Source organism: Oncorhynchus tshawytscha, unplaced genomic scaffold, assembly GCF_018296145.1.
Source record: "Oncorhynchus tshawytscha isolate Ot180627B unplaced genomic scaffold, Otsh_v2.0 Un_contig_5567_pilon_pilon, whole genome shotgun sequence".
Taxonomy (NCBI): Eukaryota; Metazoa; Chordata; class Actinopteri; order Salmoniformes; family Salmonidae; genus Oncorhynchus; species Oncorhynchus tshawytscha.
The window spans coordinates 84,648-104,233 of record NW_024609095.1 but is presented as its reverse complement, the minus strand read 5'-3'; the positions used below and the strand labels follow the sequence as shown (position 1 = coordinate 104,233).

Genomic DNA, 19,586 nt, shown 5'->3' with positions numbered 1-19,586 from the left:
CCAGATAGGGCTGTTTCGGTTTTCACATTTCATTGTTTTGTAGTTTTTTTATGTATAGTTTTTTCCTTCATTAAAATATCATGAATCATCATCACGCTGCATTTTGGTCCGACTCTCCTTCACCCCAAGAGAACCGTTACAATATCTCTGTTACTTTTTTGTTCACTATTCTAAAGTTTATTATTTAGAGTAATGTTGACTCATATAATCACAACAGTTAATTCAACTTCTATTTTGTCAAACTCAAAACTATTTGGGGTTTATGGTTCCATTTGAGTTGTAAAATCTAATTTATGTATTTCTTAATGTGTCGTATTATGGTGGCTTGGTTGTGAAATCCAATGTCTAATGGTATCTATTGAAGATAAATAATTTCCAGCAATTTTACATTTCCCACAATTTAGATTCAGAATGCAAGTCAGCCTTCTCAGTAAAGGTTGCAATAAATCCAACCACTTACAGATTAGATTAGGAAAATGTACAGTATGTTACATATCATTGTGTAGCATAAAATAAAAAACAATGTATAGTACCAGTCAAAAGTTGACACACCTACTCATGCAAGTTTTAATTTAATTTGTACTATTTTCTACATTGTAGAATAACAGTGAAGACATCAATACTACCCACTATAAAATAGCACATATGGAATCATGTAGTAACCAAAAAGTTAAACAAATCAAAAATATATTTTATTTCGATTCCTCAAAGTAGCCACCCTTTGCCTTGACAACTTAGCACACTCTTGGCATTCTCTCAACCAGCTTCAACTGGAATGCTTTTCCAACAGTCTTGAAGGAGTTCCCACATATACTGAGCACTTGTTGGCTGTTTTTCCTTCACTCTGCGGTCGGACTCATCTCAAACCACCTCAACTGGGTTGAGGTTGGGTGACTGTGTAGGCCAGCTCATCTGATGCAGCACTCCATCACTACTCCTAGGTCAAATAGCCTGTACACAGCCTGGAGATGTGTTTTGGATCATTGTCCTGATTAAAAACAAATGATAGTGGGACTAAGCGCAAACCAGATGGGAAAGTGTATCACTGCAGAATGCTGTGGTAGCCATGCTGGTTAAGTGTGCTTTGAGCACCCCCACACCATCATACATCCTACTCCATGCTTCACTGTGGGAACTACACATGAGGTGATCATCCGTTCACCTACTCTCCGTCTCACAAAGACACAGCGGTTGGAACCAAAAATCTCACATTTGGACTCTTCAGACGAAAGGACAGATTTCCACCGGTCTAATGTCCACTGCTCGTGTTTCTTGGCCCAAGCAAATCTCGTATTATTGGTTTCCTTTAGTAGTGGTTTCTTTGCAGCAATTTGATCATGAAGGGCTGATTCATGCAGTCTCATCTGAACAGTTGATCTGGAGATGTATCTATTATTTGAACTCTGTGAAGCATTTATTTGGGCTGCAATTTCTGAGGCTAGTAACTCCAATGAACTTATCCTCTGCAGCAGAGGTAACTCTGGGTCTTCCTTTCCTGTGGCAGTCCTCATGAGAGCCAGTTTCATCTTAGTGCTAGATGTTTTTGCGACTGCACATGAGGAAATGTTCAAAGTTCTTGAAACGTTCCAGATTGACTGACCTTCATGTCTTAAAGTAATGATGGACTGTCCATTCTCCTTGCTCAGTTGAGCTGATCTTGCCATAGTAAGGACTTGATCTTTTACCAAATAGGTCTTCTGTATGCCACCCCTACCTTGCCACAACACAACTGATTGGCTGAAACGCATTAAGGAAAGAAATTCCACAAATGAACTTTTAACAAGGAACACCTGTTAATTGAAATGCATTCCAGGTGACAACCTCATGAAGCTGGTTGAGAGAATGCCAAGCGTGTGCAAAGCTGTCATTGAGGCAAAGGGTGGCTAATTTGAAGAATCTCAAATATAAAATATATTTTGATTTGTTTGACACGTTTATGGTTAATACATGATTCCAAGTGGTATTTCATAGTTTTGATGTCTTCACTATTATTCAACAATGTAGAAAAGTAAAGAAAAACCCTGGAATAAGTAGGTGTGTCCAAACTTTTCACTGGTACAATACATGCGAAGACACAGACATTGAAACAAACAATTCAAAGAATCTACCTGCAACAGAGCATGCTGGGAATTATAACAATAAGGCCCCTCCCACATATGTGGATACTCCATAGTTTTAACTCCCTGTCTCTGATTACTCTTAAAGACAGGAAGAAAAATTAAATCAGAGAAATCAGACAAAATAATGTTTTTCTAGAAATCATCTTCTGAGAGCCCACTAAAGGTGTTGACCCTCCACATCTCTCAAGACAACTGGAGCACTGTAACAGCCAGTCTTAAATTGCACCTTGTCCAGCACAGGTGAAATACCTTCCTTCTAAGAAGATAGCAACCAACACAGGTGTAACACATACTGACTAACGAGGTGACACCAATTGGTGCGCCCTACGTGCTGAAATCCATATATGGAAAAACCAAAACCTTTAATACCTATTTTGGGGTGGCGTGTAGGTGTGTAGGGGTTATAGTGAGTACTATATTACTGTAGTACTATATATATACTGTTTTTAAAACAAACATGTTTTAAGTGAGAAGACTGCATTGGTCTGAAACCAAAAAAGAAAGGAAATTCACAAGCACCAAAATGCCTACTCCACCCATTCTCTACCAATGTTTTCCAGCCCATAGTTTTGGTATATTGTACTATAAACCATGTGTATGCAGGTTTCTCAGGATTCAAACCTCCTCAAAAAATCAGGAAAATACATATTTTAAACTTCAGGAAAATATGTATTTTCACCTTTCATTCAAAACTTAAAATGAGCCCAACTTCAACATCTGGAATAGACGTATTTTGAACGCTTACTGCTTACTGGGTTCAGATTTCTGGGAACACACTGAAAACTAACATGACACTGTTGATCAGTCAGCGCAAATTGGGATTAAAATAGCATGAGGAAAATTGCATTGACTGAAGAGAAGAGGGTGTACTAAATTAATGCATCATAAAGATAGGGCTGGAATTTGTTCTGGATGCTCGAGCAGGAACGTGTCTGTCTCGTGTGTTTATCTAGATAATTAGGTAGCTAGCATGTGTACACTCACTGCAATGCACAGCCAATGCGCTACTTGCATGTACATTGGCTGGGTTTAGATTCAACTTTGCCAACTGTTTCTTATCAAGAAGATTTGTTTCATTATTTTCAGTTTGTGTTGTGAGGGATTGATCTTGGTTGAGGAAATGTAGAATAGCTATCAGTGTTTGTGCTGAAACTTACATCTGGCTGCACACGTAGCCATCTAGCCAATTTTGAGCTTCAACGATTTAAGCTATTAAAAACCTCTTCAGGATTGGTGGGTCCCCTGCGGGATGGTTGAGCTAAAGTAGGCTAATGCGATTAGCATGAGGTTGTAAGTAACAAGAAAATGTCCCAGGACACAGATATATCTGATATTGGCAGAAAGCTTAAATTCTTGTTAATCTAACTGTACTGTGCAATTTACAGTAGCTATTACATTGAAAGAATACCATGCTATTGTTTGAGGAGAGTGCACAGTTATTAATGAACAAATTAGGCACATTTGGGCAGTCTTGATACAACAAGAACAGAAATGCAATGGCTCATTGAATCAGTCTAAAACGTTGTACATACACTGTTGCCAACTAGTGGCCAAAATCAAAATTGCACGTCGGCTGAAATAATACATTTTGGAATTTCATTTTGTACCATTTCAAAGATGGTACAAAAAAATACAAATAAACTTGTTTTTTTCTTTGTATTATCATTTACCAGATCTAATATGTTATATTCTCCTACATTCCTTTCACATTTCCACAAACCAAACTTCAAAGTGTTTTCTTTCATATGGTACCAAGAATATGCATATCCTTGCTTATTAAGGTCCTGAGCTACAGGCAGTTAGATTTGGGGATGTCATTTTAGGTGAAAATTGAAATAAACGGGTCCGATCCTTATAACCAACTTTCAAATGTCCAACTGCCCCAACTCGGATTGCTTGAGAAAATATTTTTGATAGACATATCACAATTTCAGAACCATGGACAGTGATATGTATACTATACTTGTGGCAGGCGTCATCCGAATACCCATACTAGCATACCACATACTTAAACAGCATACTATTTCGCATCGCCGCAACGTAGTAGTGGCTCCTAATTGGCTGAGTAGCTGGGGCGGGGCCGAATGAGGAAGGATTCTTCCATATTCAACAGACATGAATCGCATTAACCAGCCTGATAATAACTAATTTCCAAGTTGATTGATTTCTTTAAACTCAGAATAGAATAGGAATGGAGTTATAGGCCTACTCAGGCTGGTTATAGACAGACTATCACATTCGACCTATACCGTAGTAGACAATAAATATAGCCCATCTAGCCTATTTAAAAAGGACTGAAGACAGGAACAGATTTGGTTCCATTTCAACATATTTGTTAGTGAAACATACACTATATGACCAAAAGTATGTGGACAATGTCATTGAACATCTCATTCCAAAATTATAGTTATTATTATCGAGTTGGTTCCTCCTTTCCTGCTATAACAGCCTCCACTCTTCTGGTAAGGCTTTCCACTAGATGTTGGAACATTGCTGCAGGGACTTGCTTCCATTCAGCCAGAAGAGCATTAGTGAGGTCGGGCACTGATGTTGGGCGATTAGGCCTAGCTCACAGTCGGCATTCCAATTCATCCCAAAGGTGTTCGATGGGGTTGATGTCAGGGCTCTGTGCAGGCCAGTCAAGTTCTTCCACACCGATCTCGACAAACCATTTCTGTATGGACCTCACTTTGTGCATGGGGGCATTGTCATGCTGAAACAGGACAGAGCCTTCCCCAAACTTGTGCCACAAAGTTGGAAGCACAGAATTATCTGAATGCAGAATGCTGAACCATCAAAAACAGCCCCAGACCATTATTCCATTTCCACCAAACTTTACGGTTGGCACTATGCATTGGACAGGTAGCATTTACCTGGCATCCGCCAAACCCAGATTCATCAGTCGGACTGCCAGGGGGTGAAACGTGATTCATCAATACAGATAATGCGTTTCCACTGCTCCGGTCCAATGGCGGTGAGCTTTACACCACTCTAGCCTTGGCATTACGCATGGTGATCTTAGGCTTGTGTGCGGGTACTCGGCCATGGAAACCCATTTCATGAAGCTCATGGTGAACAGTTATTGTGCTGATGTTGCTTCCAGAGGCAGTGTGGAACTTGGTAGTGAGTGTTGCAACCGAGGACAGCGGATTTTTACACGCTATGCGCTTCAACACTCAGCGGTCCCGCTCTGTGAGCTTGTGTGATCTACCACTTCGCAGCTGAGACGTTGTTGCTCCTAGGCCTTTCCACTTCACAATAACAGCACTTACAGTTGACCGGGGCAGCTCTGGCAGGGCATACATTTCACAAACTGACTTGTTGGAAAGGTGGCATTCTATGATGGTGCCACATTTACAGTCACTGAGCTCTTCAGTAAGAACCATTCAACTGTCAATGTTTGTTTATGGAGATTGCATGGCTGTGTTCTCGATTTTATTTCCCTGTAAGCAACGGGTGTGGCTCAAATAGCCAAATCCACAAATTTGAAGGCGTGTCCACATATTTTAGTATATATAGTGTATATACATTAAATGAAATAGCCTAGTACAAACACTAAAACTTTTCAAATCAAAAGGCTAATGCACAGAACAATGTGGACAGTCGGGTGCATCTCAAATTCAGTACCATTAGACAGCAAGATAATAAACTAAAGCACTGATCATCAGGAATGAGATCAGAATGAGTGCTAAGGCCTACATTTGAACACAACCGTGGAAGCTTCAGGCATTTGTGGTGCTCACCAACAGGGATGTAAACACATTTGTGGTGCTCACCAACAGGGATGTAAACACATTTGTGGTGCTCACCAACAGGGATGTAAACACATTTGTGGTGCTCACCAACAGGGATGTAAACACATTTGTGGTGCTCACCAACAGGGATGTAAACACATTTGTGGTGCTCACCAACAGGGATGTAAACACATTTGTGGTGCTCACCAACAGGGATGTAAACACATTTGTGGTGCTCACCAACAGGGATGTAAACACATTTGTGGTGCTCACCAACAGGGATGTAAACACATTTGTGGTGCTCACCAGCAGGGATGTAAAAGACATTTGTGGTGCTCACCAACAGGGATGTAAACACATTTGTGGTGCTCACCAACAGGGATGTAAACACATTTGTGGTGCTCACCAACAGGGATGTAAACACATTTGTGGTGCTCACCAACAGGGATGTAAACACATTTGTGGTGCTCACCAACAGGGATGTAAACACATTTGTGCTCAGATTTTGTGAAAAAATAAGCTTTTTCTGCGTATGGAACATTTCCGGGATCTTTTATTTCAGCTCATGAAACATGGGACCAACATTTTACATGTTGCGTTTATATTTTTGTTCAGTGTATTTAGGATGCAAGTGTGGGTATTCAGATACCTTATATTATTTTTATTTATTAAGGGAGGTGGTGAGGGGGGGCAAACTCCAACCTCGAGGGGGGTCCACAGAAACTACTTGACACGTTCTATAGATACTGATAAAGACAACCTGAAGTCAGTTTACTTTTGAGGTTAAAGAACACAAGTTATGTTTTGTGGATAAAATGTGTCAGAGGTCTCTTCTGTCAACAAACATTTATTTTTTAAACTGTAGCAAATGGAACACTATTAATTTGCAACTTCAACATTTATTAACAAATGCAATGCTTGAGTCATGAAGTTCTCGGGAAGAATAATCTCTAGTCACTCAAAAGCCAGAGATGTGGATCTGATTACAAATTAAATGAAAAGCTGCCATACCTTTGTAGATTTGTCAGTAGCACCATGGGTAGTGAACCTCATTTGATCAATTTAAAGGAGAGATGAGACATACTAACCCATCGAGAGTGGGAGGATGGGGAAGCAGATCTCCACTCAAATCCTTGAAAATCTGAAATGAAATGACACATCTTTTGGAGAGCAAATTAAATCGTGGGTCGACTTCTGACTTCTACTACACATGATATACACATATATGTATCTGTATATGCAGGGCTAAGGTGACTTCTGTTAGTTATGCTTCCCTCTATTCAAGAAGAGGTTTTCAGACTTTTACAGAGATTGGAAATGTATTCTGTCTTTGGAATGTGTAAACTGACCTTTGTAACCTCGTGGCAGAGGGATTATTGGGATCCAGCCTGACCTGTTCTTTCTCCCACTGTCTGCACTGAAGATAGTTTTACCAGACCATTTACCTGATCATCATTGACTCACACTAAACAAATAAAACATCAAATGTGGAACACCTTCAAGTGTCTAAAAAGTTATTATATATGATTGGAGATGTAAATATATTTCAACCAAAAATGTATTATATTTTTTATATGATATTTATGGAGTTTTCAAAGTATATAGACAACAGAGGGGATTTCTGAAGATCTTTAGTAACACAATCAAATCCCAAATATGATTAGATTTAACCTCATTCTATCTATGTAACCCTCACCATCCATTGAGTGATGGAATAAAGTTTACTTGTGTTAATCTGGTCTATCAGCCTAATTCCATTTCGCCGGGTGTATAAATGCCTTTCGATGTATTACCTTTTTTGGAAAGACCAGGACACAAATCATATGGAGAGTTTGTCAATGACCTGCAGGTGAGATCATGTGAGTTTCACAATTATATGATATGTAGACAGACCTGCTGGAGTTGTATTGTTTAGCTCCTCCTCTGAGGTTGTAACATCCCTCTTCTCATCTTGCTCCAATAGGGTGGTGTGGGGAGGTTATACAAATAGCATTCATTGGAGTTCTGTTGTTGTGGAAGTTCTCTGAGCACACACACTTGTTCCATAACGGAGCATTGGTGTGTTGTATTTTTAGCCCAGTATAAGGTGTATGAGCTCAGTCTGAAGATGTCTCTTATAGAAGGTCTTCTACAGACATCAAGCACGGTGACACTGCTGGGTACTGTGCTGTTTCTACTGGTCCTCTACCTCCGCTCCTCTGGTTCCAGCTTTGAGGAACAGGGGAAGGAGCCTCCAGGACCGAGGCCGCTGCCCCTGCTTGGTAACATGCTCCAGCTGGACCTCAAGAAGCCCTACTGCACTCTCTGCGAGGTAAGATGAAGTCATCCGTTGCTTTCAGAACAAAACATGTTGATGTTGATTTGATCTGTGAGATTTGATCTGTTTTATCTCACTTATATAGTTTTTTTGCTATTTCATCAGGTTTGAAAAGTTCAGTAAGCAAACTGATGAATGAACTCTGGCACATTGTACATGCTTTTACCTGGTTAATGTTGTTTAGTGTTCTATTCTGTAGTGTATTTCAATAGATATGTCCTACCCAAGTAGCCTGGTTCCAGATGTTTTTTGTTGGGAACCAGGCTATGGACAAAATACTTTGTGACAGTGACCAATGTGTTGCAAGGAAAGAGATGAGGTCACTTTAGAATATTGAAAGTAAAGGGGACACCTGGTCATTTGTACAACTGAACTCATTCAACTGAAATGTGTCTTCCGCATTTAACACAACCCCTCTGAATCAGAGAGGTGCGGGGGGCTGCCATAATCGACATCCACGTCTTCGGCGCCCGAGATGCACCCTAGGAATATCCCTTCAGGGATCTTGTTATAACAGACCTGGGTTCAAATACATAGTGTACTTAAGTATTTGACATTTTTGTGTTTGAGTATTTTGTAATACACAGCTAAAAACAACTACATCAAATAAAAACAACAAGTAGTTGTAAATACATGCCACTTGTAACATAGGTGCAGTTAATGACATGACCAGACAAACAATACTATCTGATGACGGACAACAGAAGAGTGCTATATAAAGGGTAAGTAATGAAGGGAGTAATGAAGTCCAGGTGTGACTGATGATGAGTCGCAGGTGTGCATAAAGATGGTTGCCAGGTGTGGGTAATGATGGTTGCCAGGTGTGCATAAAGATGGGTTGCCAGGACCAGTGGTTAGTAGTACGGTGACGATGGGAGCGGGAGCTTGACACCAGTACTTTCCAAATGTATTTCCAATTAACTTTGTCTAAATACTAATTGTTTGTAAGTAATTCAATTACATTGACTGGTATTTGAACCAAGGTCTGACATCAACTGTAAACCACTGTCTTCATGCTATTTCTTGACTGATACATGTTAAACAAGCTGTATGAGATGTCCAGTTATGTGCTTATTCATAGATCATTACGAGACATAACTGAGTCTATGGTGTACTTTATGTATACTTTCTGTCCAGCTCTCCAAAAAATATGGTTCCATCTTCACGGTTCACTTCGGACCCAAGAAAGTGGTTGTTCTGGCAGGATACAAGATGGTCAAGCAGGCGCTGGTCAACCAGGCAGAGGACTTTGGGGACAGGGACATAACACCTGTGTTCTATGATTTCAACCAAGGACATGGTAATGATATTTTACTCTTCTGCTGGCTATGTCCCATTCTTAAAGGGATAGTTCACCCAAATTACAACCTGTCTTATTGATTTCCTTAATCTGTAAGCAGTCTACGAACAAGCTAAAACAGAAATCCATGCGTTTGGTCTCCAATTTATGTGTTGGCCACAAATATGAGCATAGGATGAGTCAACAACATTGTGGGTATGAGTTAACACATTATGAACTTTTAAAAGTGAGATTTCCACCTAACAGTTACTTTAAATAAACTTCTTTGAGCTACACAATCAATTTCAGACACTTTGAGATGAGTTGGAAATTTAAGTTCATTACAATCTGAAAGTCTTATTCTAGCCTGGTGTAACAAGTCTGATTGCTGCGTGTATATCAGCCTGCCCTTTATCCAATAGATTGGCTTTTGGAATAAGCCAGAAAATGTCTGGTCCAATCAGTGCCCTCTCAGAAACAATGGTTGGGTTTAGGACAACAAACAATGTTGCCAAATACTGTGCTTGAATTAGGCTGTCCTCTGGTTGGTTGAAAGTGATCCAATAGCTGACAAGTTAATTTGAAAAAATACCACTCCTTTCTGACATTTGAGACTAGAATGGTGAATGCAGACATCAGGCTAGAATGGTGAATGCAGACATCAGGCTAGAATGGTGAATGCAGACATCAGGCTAGAATGGTGAATGCAGACATCAGGCTAGAATGGTGAATGCAGACATCAGGCTAGAATGGTGAATGCAGACATCAGGCTAGAATGGTGAATGCAGAGATCCCTCTGTTTCCACAATTCATCAAATGTTCTTAGGCTAATCTTCTGCAAATAAATGTGAATGCAGATGTCTAAATAGTTAAAGATTATCTAGAATTTGGCAGATTATATTTATATATATTGGTGAATGCTTATAGTAATTTATTTATTATTATTACTTTGAATTGTCATGGAAACAAATGACATTCTCTACAGGGATTCTGCTTGCCAATGGAGACTCATGGAAAGAGATGAGGCGCTTTGCCCTGACAAACCTTAGAGACTTTGGGATGGGCAAGAAAGGGAGTGAGGAAAAAATCTTAGATGAAATCCCCTACCTGATTGAAGTGTTGGAAAAACATAAGGGTAAGAGAATCAGTATCTCTACGCTAGTAGTAGAAGTAGTATGATGTATTTTCAGGGATGCCTAGGCTTAATTGCCTGGTTAAAAATCAGGCTATTTTTAACCACATTATTAGTAAATAGCTAATTGGCTTGCTAAGTGATTGTGTGGGTTCTGGAAAGCTTATTTTGTAATTAATTAGATGTTTTGTCTATTACAGGTAAGGCATTTGACACCACCCAGCCTGTGCTTTATGCCGTCTCCAACATAATCTCGGCCATTGTCTACGGCAGCAGGTTTGAATACACTGACCCCCTATTCACAGGCATGGTGGACAGGGCCAAGGAGAATATTTACCTTTTTGATTCTGCATCAATTCAGGTAGTCTGCTTATTCAGACCATTTTGTTTTTACTGTATTTTTTAAATAAATGTCTGTTTCAGTGCAATCAATAAAACTAGGAAACAGACGCCTGTTATGAATTCTTGCAAATTAATATGTACATACTCAGTTATACTTTACTTGATGGGCCAGTAAACTGATTATAAACCATTATTGTACAGTTTATAACCCATTACTAAGCTGCTTATAAATCTCTACATACAATATTCATGATGTATACGAATAATATATCAAATAAAATCTTCATAGCCCAGTCCAAGCTCCTTGTCCTGGCACACCAATGGTGTGACACGTGATTGTCCTACCAAGCTATCTAAATGTCATGTGTCAATGTGCAGCGGTTAGGACGGAGTCAGGTGCAGGACACGGAACTGAGTAAAAGACATACTTTACTCAAAGAAACAACAAAATATTTCAACGCAGGGAAAACACATCAGCTCACAGAAGTCTTGAACACTAAACAAAGAACAAACACTCACAAAACAATGTGGGAAGCAGCGGGTTAAATAGGGAATAAATATTAACATAATGGGAACCAGGTGTGTACAATCAAGACAAAACAAATGGAAAAAGAAACAGATCGGTGGCAGCTAGAAAGCCGGTGACGACGACCGCCGATCACTGCCCGAACAAGGAGAGGCACCAACTTCGACGGAAGTTGTCACAGTACCCCTCCCTTGACGCGCGGCTCCAGCAGCGCACCAACACCAGCCTCTTAGACGACCCAGAGGACGAGGTGCAGGGAGGTCCGGGTGGAGACGGTGACATTCCTGCAGTAAGGAAGGGTCCAGGATGTCCTCCACCGGCACCAAGCATCTCTCCTCCGGACCGTACCCCTCCCACTCCATGAGGTACTGAAGGCCCCTCGCCCGATGCCTTGAGTCCAAGCAGACTACCTCCCAGATACGCACCAGGTTGTAAGCGCTCCTGAGATCCAATTTGGTGAAGAAGTGTGCCCCATGCAATGACTCTGTTACACTGGCTATGAGAGACAGCGGGTAACTATACTTCACCGTGATCTGATTTATACCTCTACAGTCAATGCAAGGGTGTAAACCTCCATCATTCTTCTTCACAAAAAATAAACTTGAGGAGGCAGGTGAAGTGGAAGGCCGACTGTATCCATGTCCCAGAGATTCAGAGACATATGTTTCCATAGCCACCGTCTCCTCCTGTGACAGAGGATACCCGTGACTCCTGGGAAGTGCTGCGTCTACCAGGAGATTTATCGCAGAATCCCCCCCGTCGATGGGGGTGGTAGTTGAGTCGCCTTCTTTTTACAGAAGGTGAGAGCCAAATCGGCATATTCAGGGGGGATGTGCATGGTGGAGACCTGGTTTGGACTCTCCACCGTAGTTGCACCTATGGAAACACCTATACACCTCCCTGAGCACTGATGTGACCATCCCTTGAGAGCCCTCTGTTGCCACGAAATAGTGGGGTCATGATAGGCCAACCAGGGAAGCCCCAACACCACAGGAAACGTAAGATAATCGATCACGAAGAGACTAATTCTCTCCTCATGACCCTCATGCGTTATCATACATAGTAGAGCCGTGACCTCCCTAATCAGGCCGACCATAAAGGACGACTATCTAAGGCATGTACAGGGAAGGGCACATCCACAGAAACAATAGGGATCCCTAATCTAAGTGCAAATTGACGGTCAATAAAGTTCCCAGCTGCGCATGAATCTACTAGCGCCTTATGCTGGGAATGCGGGGGAAACTCAGGAAATTCTATTCATACACACATGTGCGCAACAGGGAGCTCTGGGTGAGTCGGGTGCAGTGCCCTGCCTGCTGCCTCGACTCCCTGGGGAACCTCCCCATCACCCCACCAGCAGTGTGCACTCTACGGCCACAGGTGGTGCAGGAAACGGCACCCTTAGAGCAGCAACTCCGAGCTCCATATGTATAGGATCGGAGGTGCTGGGGGATGGAATGGACGGATCCCGATCCGGACGTCCGCGGGTGGCCAACAGGTTATCCAGCCGGATGGATAAATCCACCAGCTGGTCGAGGGTAAGGGTGGTGTCCCTGCAGGCCAGCTCCCGACGAACATCCTCACGTAGACTACACCGGTAATAGTCGATCAGGGCCCTCTCATTCCATCCCGCACCAGCAGCCAGGGTCCTGAAGTCCAGTGCGAAGTCCTGTGTGCTCCTCATCACCTGTCTGAGCTGGAACACGCGTTTCCCGCCGCGCTCCCCTCAGGTGGATGATCGAAGACCGCCCGGATGCGGCGGGTGAAATCCTCATAGCGGACCAACGCTGCATCTATTCCTCCCCATTTGGCGTTGGCCCACTCAAGCGCTTTCACCGACAAACAGTAGATGAAAGCGGACACGCTCTGGTGTCCCGAGGGAGCCGGGTGGACGGTCGCCAGGTAGAGCTTCAACTGGAGTAGGAACCCCTGGCACCAGGCAGCCGTCCCATCATATGCCCTCGGAAGCGAGAGCCGAATCACACTGGGTCCAGGTGACGGAGGGGTGCACAGCGGTGTGGGTTGTGGTGAAGTTGATGGGGTTGTGGGAAAACCCGCTCTCTCCCATCGCTCCATGGTGTGCAGCACGCGATCCATGGCTGTGCCAAGATTTTGGAGTGTCGTCGCGTGCTGCTGGACGTGCTCCTCCACTAGTAACAGAGGACTGGGTGCACCTGCTGACTCCATTAGGGGGGTGTGTTTCTGTCATGTGTCAATGTGCAGCGGTTAGGAGTCATGCGCAGGACACAGAACTGAGTAAAAGACGTACTGTACTCGAAAAGAAACAACAAAATATTTTCACGTAGGGTAAACACACCAGCTCACAGAAGTCTTGAACACTAAACAAACAAACACGCACAAAACCATGTGGGAAGCAAAGAATAAATATTAACGTAATGGGAACCAGGTGTGTACAATCAAGACAAAATAAATGAAAAAGAAACGTAGATCGGTGGCAGCTAGAAAGCCGGGGACGACGACCACCAAACTCCGCCCGAACAAGGAGAGGCACCAACTTCGGCGGAAGTCGTGACACTTAAGATGAATGCACTAACTGTGAATCGCTCTGGATAAGAGCGTCTACTAAATGGCTAAAATATTTTATTAATTATATCATTGTAATTATTATATATAACATGGTTAAATAATCACTAGTGAAGGGCACCGATATACAAAATTATATCCATTTTTTTGTGATTCCTTATCGTATCGGTTTGCATAAAATATTTTGCAACTGTGTATGTTCACTTATCTGTTCACTTCCATGGCTCTTTGAAGTTCAGACAACTGTTAGCAGATTGTCTGTTGGGCCAGGCGTGAATATTCTGGTATTATAATATTGTATTCATACTGGTTAGTTAGGGAGACCTATATTATAGGACCATCAACAGGCAATTAATTAAATATGCTAAATTGAGAGCCTGTGAGGTCTGTTTGAGGGTTTTGTGTATGCAGGAAAAGTAAAGTGTTCTTTTTACAGAATAGTTGTCACAACTTCCACCGATGTCGGCTCCTCTCCTTGTTCGGGGGGCGTTCGGCGATCGACGTCACCGGCTTTCTAGCCATTGCCGCTCCATTTTTCATATTTCCATTTGTTTTGTCTTGTTCCATACATACACACCTGGTTTTCATTCTCTAATCACACAGCATGTATTTAGTCCTCTGTTCCTCTCCATGTGAAATTGATTTTATGTTATGTGGGTGTTGTTACATGCCATACTTTTTGTCTATGTTCCGTGTTTGGGCACATTTATGTACTTTTGTACTTTCGTTGGACCGGAATAAAAGTGCGCCTGTTCACTACACTCTGCTCTCCTGCACCTGACTTTGCCTCCAGTACACACCCTTAACAATAGTAAAAATAATAAACTGACATTACAATATGCTTTGCTCATATCGATATCAAATAATATTGAATATCACTATTGGTGCTCACAACTAATAATTACATATTTATGCATATGTGTATCACATTTGAATTTATGCATTTAATAATCTAATCATAGTTGTGGTGTGTTAAGTTATAATTAATATAATATTGTTTTATGTGTATTCTAACTGAATCTCTGTGTAGATATACAACATGTTTCCCTGGTTGGGTCCGTGGATAAACAACCTGACACGTCTGAAAAAGAATATTGCTGATGTGAAGATGGAGGTGACAGAGCTGGTGAGGGGCCTGAAGGAGACTCTGAACCCTCATATGTGTAGAGGCTTTGTGGACTCGTTCCTCGTCCGAAAGCAAACCCTGGAGGTATGAAGACTTCATGCAGAATCTGCATCTCACTCATTCATAACAAAGTGTTGCATTAATATTGCTCAGTATGACTATACAGAATAGAATAAATCAATAAGGTCAGAGGGGGTGTGGTATCTGGTCAATTTACCACAGCAGAGGCACTGCATGATGCGAAGTTCAGTGCCTGTATACAGTCCGTGTATATTGGCCATATTCCACAAAACCCAGAGGTGCCTTGCTGATGTTACACTTGATACCAACACATTTAGAACAGTAAATTAATTATTTTGTATCACACCAGTGGTATATTGTCTAAGTTACCAAGACATTCGGACTCAGTATCCAGGAACCAAACTGCCGGGTTTAGAATACTTATTACACCACCTTGTGGTTCACTTTACTGCTGAAAAACACAACTAACTTCAGTTGTCCAACACTAACATCCCACTGGGCACAGACGTCAATTCAACATCTATTCGACGTTGATTCAACATAATTTAATTTAAATGACGTATATGACTGAATGCCAGCTGAGGGAGGATCTAACTAGTTCTCTGTATCATTAGAATCACATGTAAACTCAGACTCAAACACTGAAACAGTTCCTCAGGCTGATTTAAAAGAATGTGTTGAATATCTGTTTTGTTGCTTTTTTGTTGTTTTCCATATTATTTCTATCTCTGATAAGCTACATAGGAAATGGCTAAAAATAGCCCATATTAATAATACATGTGGCCTTAGAAATAAGGTTAATACAATGAACTTGCTAACATCAGATTTATATATTCATATATTAGCCATTTATGAGACTCACGTCAATTTCATTTGATACATCATTAGCAATATATAACATCTACAGAAGACACAGGAATGCATATGGGGGAGTTGTTGCTGTACATATTCAGAGCCATATCCCTGTAATGCTTAGAGAGGATCTCGTGTTATTAAAGTGTTCTGGTTGCAGGTTCACCTGCCTCCTCTAAAGCCTATTTTAGTGTAGCTCCTATAGGCCACCAAGTTCTAACTGTCAGTATCCAGATAATGTGTGTGAAATGCTTGATGGGGGCTAATGAGTGGTGTAGAGGTCTAAGGCACTGCATCTCAGTGCTAGAGGCATCGCTACAGACCCTGGTTCGATTCCAGGCTGGCTCACACCCGGCCATGATTGGAGTCCCATAGGGCGACATACAATTGGGCCAGCATTTTTAGGGTTTGGCCGGGATACGCCGTCATGGTAAATAAGAATTTGTTCTTAACTGACTTGCTTAGTTAAATTTAAAAAATAGTTCATGTGATATAAACAGAGAGGTCTTCTATCTTGGTTGTCATCAATCTCTCCGCTGAAGAGGAAGCATCTCACTGTAACCAGTGACTGTAATCTGGTTCAGGATATTAATCAACCTACTAGTGTGTTTACAAACAGAACAGGAACGATCATCCACATGCACTGTATTGATTAAATGTTTCCTAATAATATAGATCTTTGTTCTAAGGCTGTATCCGTACCATTGGATGAGGTGATCACAATATCCAGTGGTTATTTCCAGGAAAGCGAAGCTTCTAAAAGATGGGACTAAAATAGTGTATGAGATCATACAATTTCATTTGATTTGAAAATCTTTTGTATTTGTCACATGTGCCGAATACAACAGTGAAATGCATATTTACAAGCCCTTAACCAACAATGACCGGGTCCAGGAGGAGCTCAACAGGGTTATAGGAAGTCGTCAGCCCTTGGTAGAGGACAGGAAGAACCTTCCCTACACTGATGCAGTGATCCATGAGACCCAGAGACTGGCCAACATTTTACCCATGGCCGTCCCTCACACAACCAGCAGAGATGTCACCTTCCAGGGATATTTCATCAAAAAGGTCAGATACCTGGATATCCAAATCTCTGTTTATTTTGTGACCAACTTCAAATTGTCTTTTTTCCTGAAGGGAAGTTACAGGTTCAAAAAACAATAAAAGAAATGCATATAAAGAGAAGCCCAATCCATTCCCCCCTTCAGTCCCTATCCAACCCCGCATCCTCCTTCCCCACCTGGAAACCATGCCTCCCAACCCGCCTGTATAAATTGATGGTTGTGATTACAGGATGCCAAGGTCATATTTTTCTATTGTAACATGTGAGCTGGGAGTCGTGAAGCAAGTTCAGGGAGTTAATCAATAAACTAAACATAATACAAAACGAGAACAAACAATACACAGACATGAAACAGAAACAATGCCTGGGAAGGAACCAAAGGGAGTAATATATGGAAGGTAATCAGGCAGGTGATGGTGTCCAGTTGAGTCTGAGGTGCTGGTGCGCGTAATGATGGTGACAGGTGTGTGTATATAATAATGAGCTGCCTGGTGACCTAGTGCGCCGGAGAGGGAGTATACGTGACATCTATATTCTGTTCCAGTTAAATGATTGTTCAAATTGAATTAGATCTGTGGACCATACTGTTTAAATGGCTAGCTCAGAATATGGGCTACCTAAGTATGGTTCTCAATCAGGGACAATGATAGACAGCTGCCTCTGATTGAGAACCATACCAGGCCAAACACAGAAATCCCAAATCATAGAAAAAGGAACATAGACAACCCACCCAACTCACGCCCTGACCATACTAAAACCAAGACATACCAAAAGAACTAAGGTCAGAACGTGACACTCATAGGACATCATGTTACACAACACATTTATGTTTTGTTCGATAATATGCATATTTATATCCACAAATCTCAGTTTACATTGGCGCCATGTTCAGAAATGCCTCCAAAATATCCGGAGTAATTACAGAGAGCTACGTCAAATAACAGAAATACTCATCATAAACTTTGACGAAAGATACATGTTTTACATATAATTAAAAGATACACTTGTTCTTAACTTCTTGGATATAGGGGGCGCTCTTTTAATTTATGGATAAAAAAACGTGCCCGTTTTAAGCGCAATATTTTGTCACGAAAAGATGCTCGACTATGCATATAATTGGCAGCTTTGGAAAGAAAACACTAAGGTTTCCAAAACTGTGAGTGCCACAGAACTCATGCTACAGGCGAAACCAAGTTGAAACTTCAACCAGGAAATGGGCAGAATTTTTGAAGCTCTGTTTCCATTGTCTCCTTATATGGCTGTGAATGCGCTGGGAATGAGCCTGCCCTTTCTATCGTTTCTCCAATGTGTCTGCAGCATTGTGACGTATTTGTAGGCATATCATTGGAAGATTGGCCATAAGAGACTACATTTACCAGGGGTCCGCCCGGTGTCCTTTGTCTAAATTGGTGCGTAATCTACAAGCTGCACGCAGTCATCCAGTGATTGAGAGGAGAGAGGAGGCTTTCAACGAACGATATATCATGAAGAGATATGTGAAAAACACCTTGAGGATTGATTCTAAACAACGTTTACCATGTTTCAGTCGATATTATGGAGTTAATTTGGAAAAAAGTTCGGCGTTTTGAAGACTGAATTTTCGTTTTTTTTTTGGTAGCCAAACGTGACGCACCAAACGGAGCAATTTCTCCTAAACAAATAATCTCGGAGGAAACACTGTGCACCTGGCAACCTTGGTTAGCGCACACTGCACCTGGCCCGCCATAGGAGTCGCTGGTGCGCGATGAGACAAGGATATCCCTACCGGCCAAACCCTCCCTAACCTGGACGACGCTAGGCCAATTGTGCGTCGCCCCACGGACCTCTCGGTCGCGGCCGGTTACGACAGAGCCTGGGCGTGAACCCAGAGTCTCTGGTGGCACAGCTGGCGCTGCAGTACAACGCCCTTACAACCAGTGCGCCACCCGGGAGGCCCCTTAAAAAATATATTTCAACCAGGCAGGTGCGCCATGAAAGTCAGAAATAACGATATAATAAATGCCTTACCTTTGAAGATCTTCTTCTGTTGGCACTCCAAAAGGTCCCAGTTACATCACAAATGGTCATTTTGTTCAATAAAGTCCTTCTTTATATCAGTTTAGCTGGCGCGCTTCAGTCAATAATCCACCGGTTTCCCTCCTTCAAAATGCATACAAAATTAATCGCAAACGTTACCAATAAACTTATCCAAACAAATCAAACAACATTTATAATCAAACCTTAGGTACCCTAATACGTAAATAAATGATAACATTTAAGACGGAGAATAGTATGTTCATTACCGGAGATAAATAACAAAGAACGCGCTTCATCCACGAAACACTACAGCCAAAATGGGAGCCACTTAGAAAAACTACAACTTCGAGCTCATTTTTCTAGTGGAAGCCCTAGGAACTGCAATCTGGGAGGACTTCGCCTCGTAATAAACATGAAAGCCATTGGAAACAGTGGTAGGCTGAAATTCTATTTTTTTTGGATGGTTTGTCCTCTGGGTTTCACCTGCCATATCAGTTCTGTTACACTCACAGAT

At 41.7% G+C, this 19,586-nt stretch overlaps 1 protein-coding gene across 1 annotated transcript; it reads left to right on the top strand.

The window, feature by feature from the left end:
* The first annotated feature begins 7,839 nt into the window (after positions 1 to 7,839).
* Positions 7,840 to 15,440, top strand: LOC121844269 (cytochrome P450 2K3-like). Its single transcript, XM_042314193.1, has 5 exons — positions 7,840 to 8,165; positions 9,309 to 9,471; positions 10,436 to 10,585; positions 10,783 to 10,943; positions 15,025 to 15,440. Exons 1-5 carry the CDS (start codon positions 7,962 to 7,964, stop codon positions 15,208 to 15,210), a joined length of 864 nt encoding a protein of 287 aa, XP_042170127.1. The 5' UTR covers positions 7,840 to 7,961; the 3' UTR covers positions 15,211 to 15,440.
* The last annotated feature ends 4,146 nt before the right edge of the window (positions 15,441 to 19,586 follow it).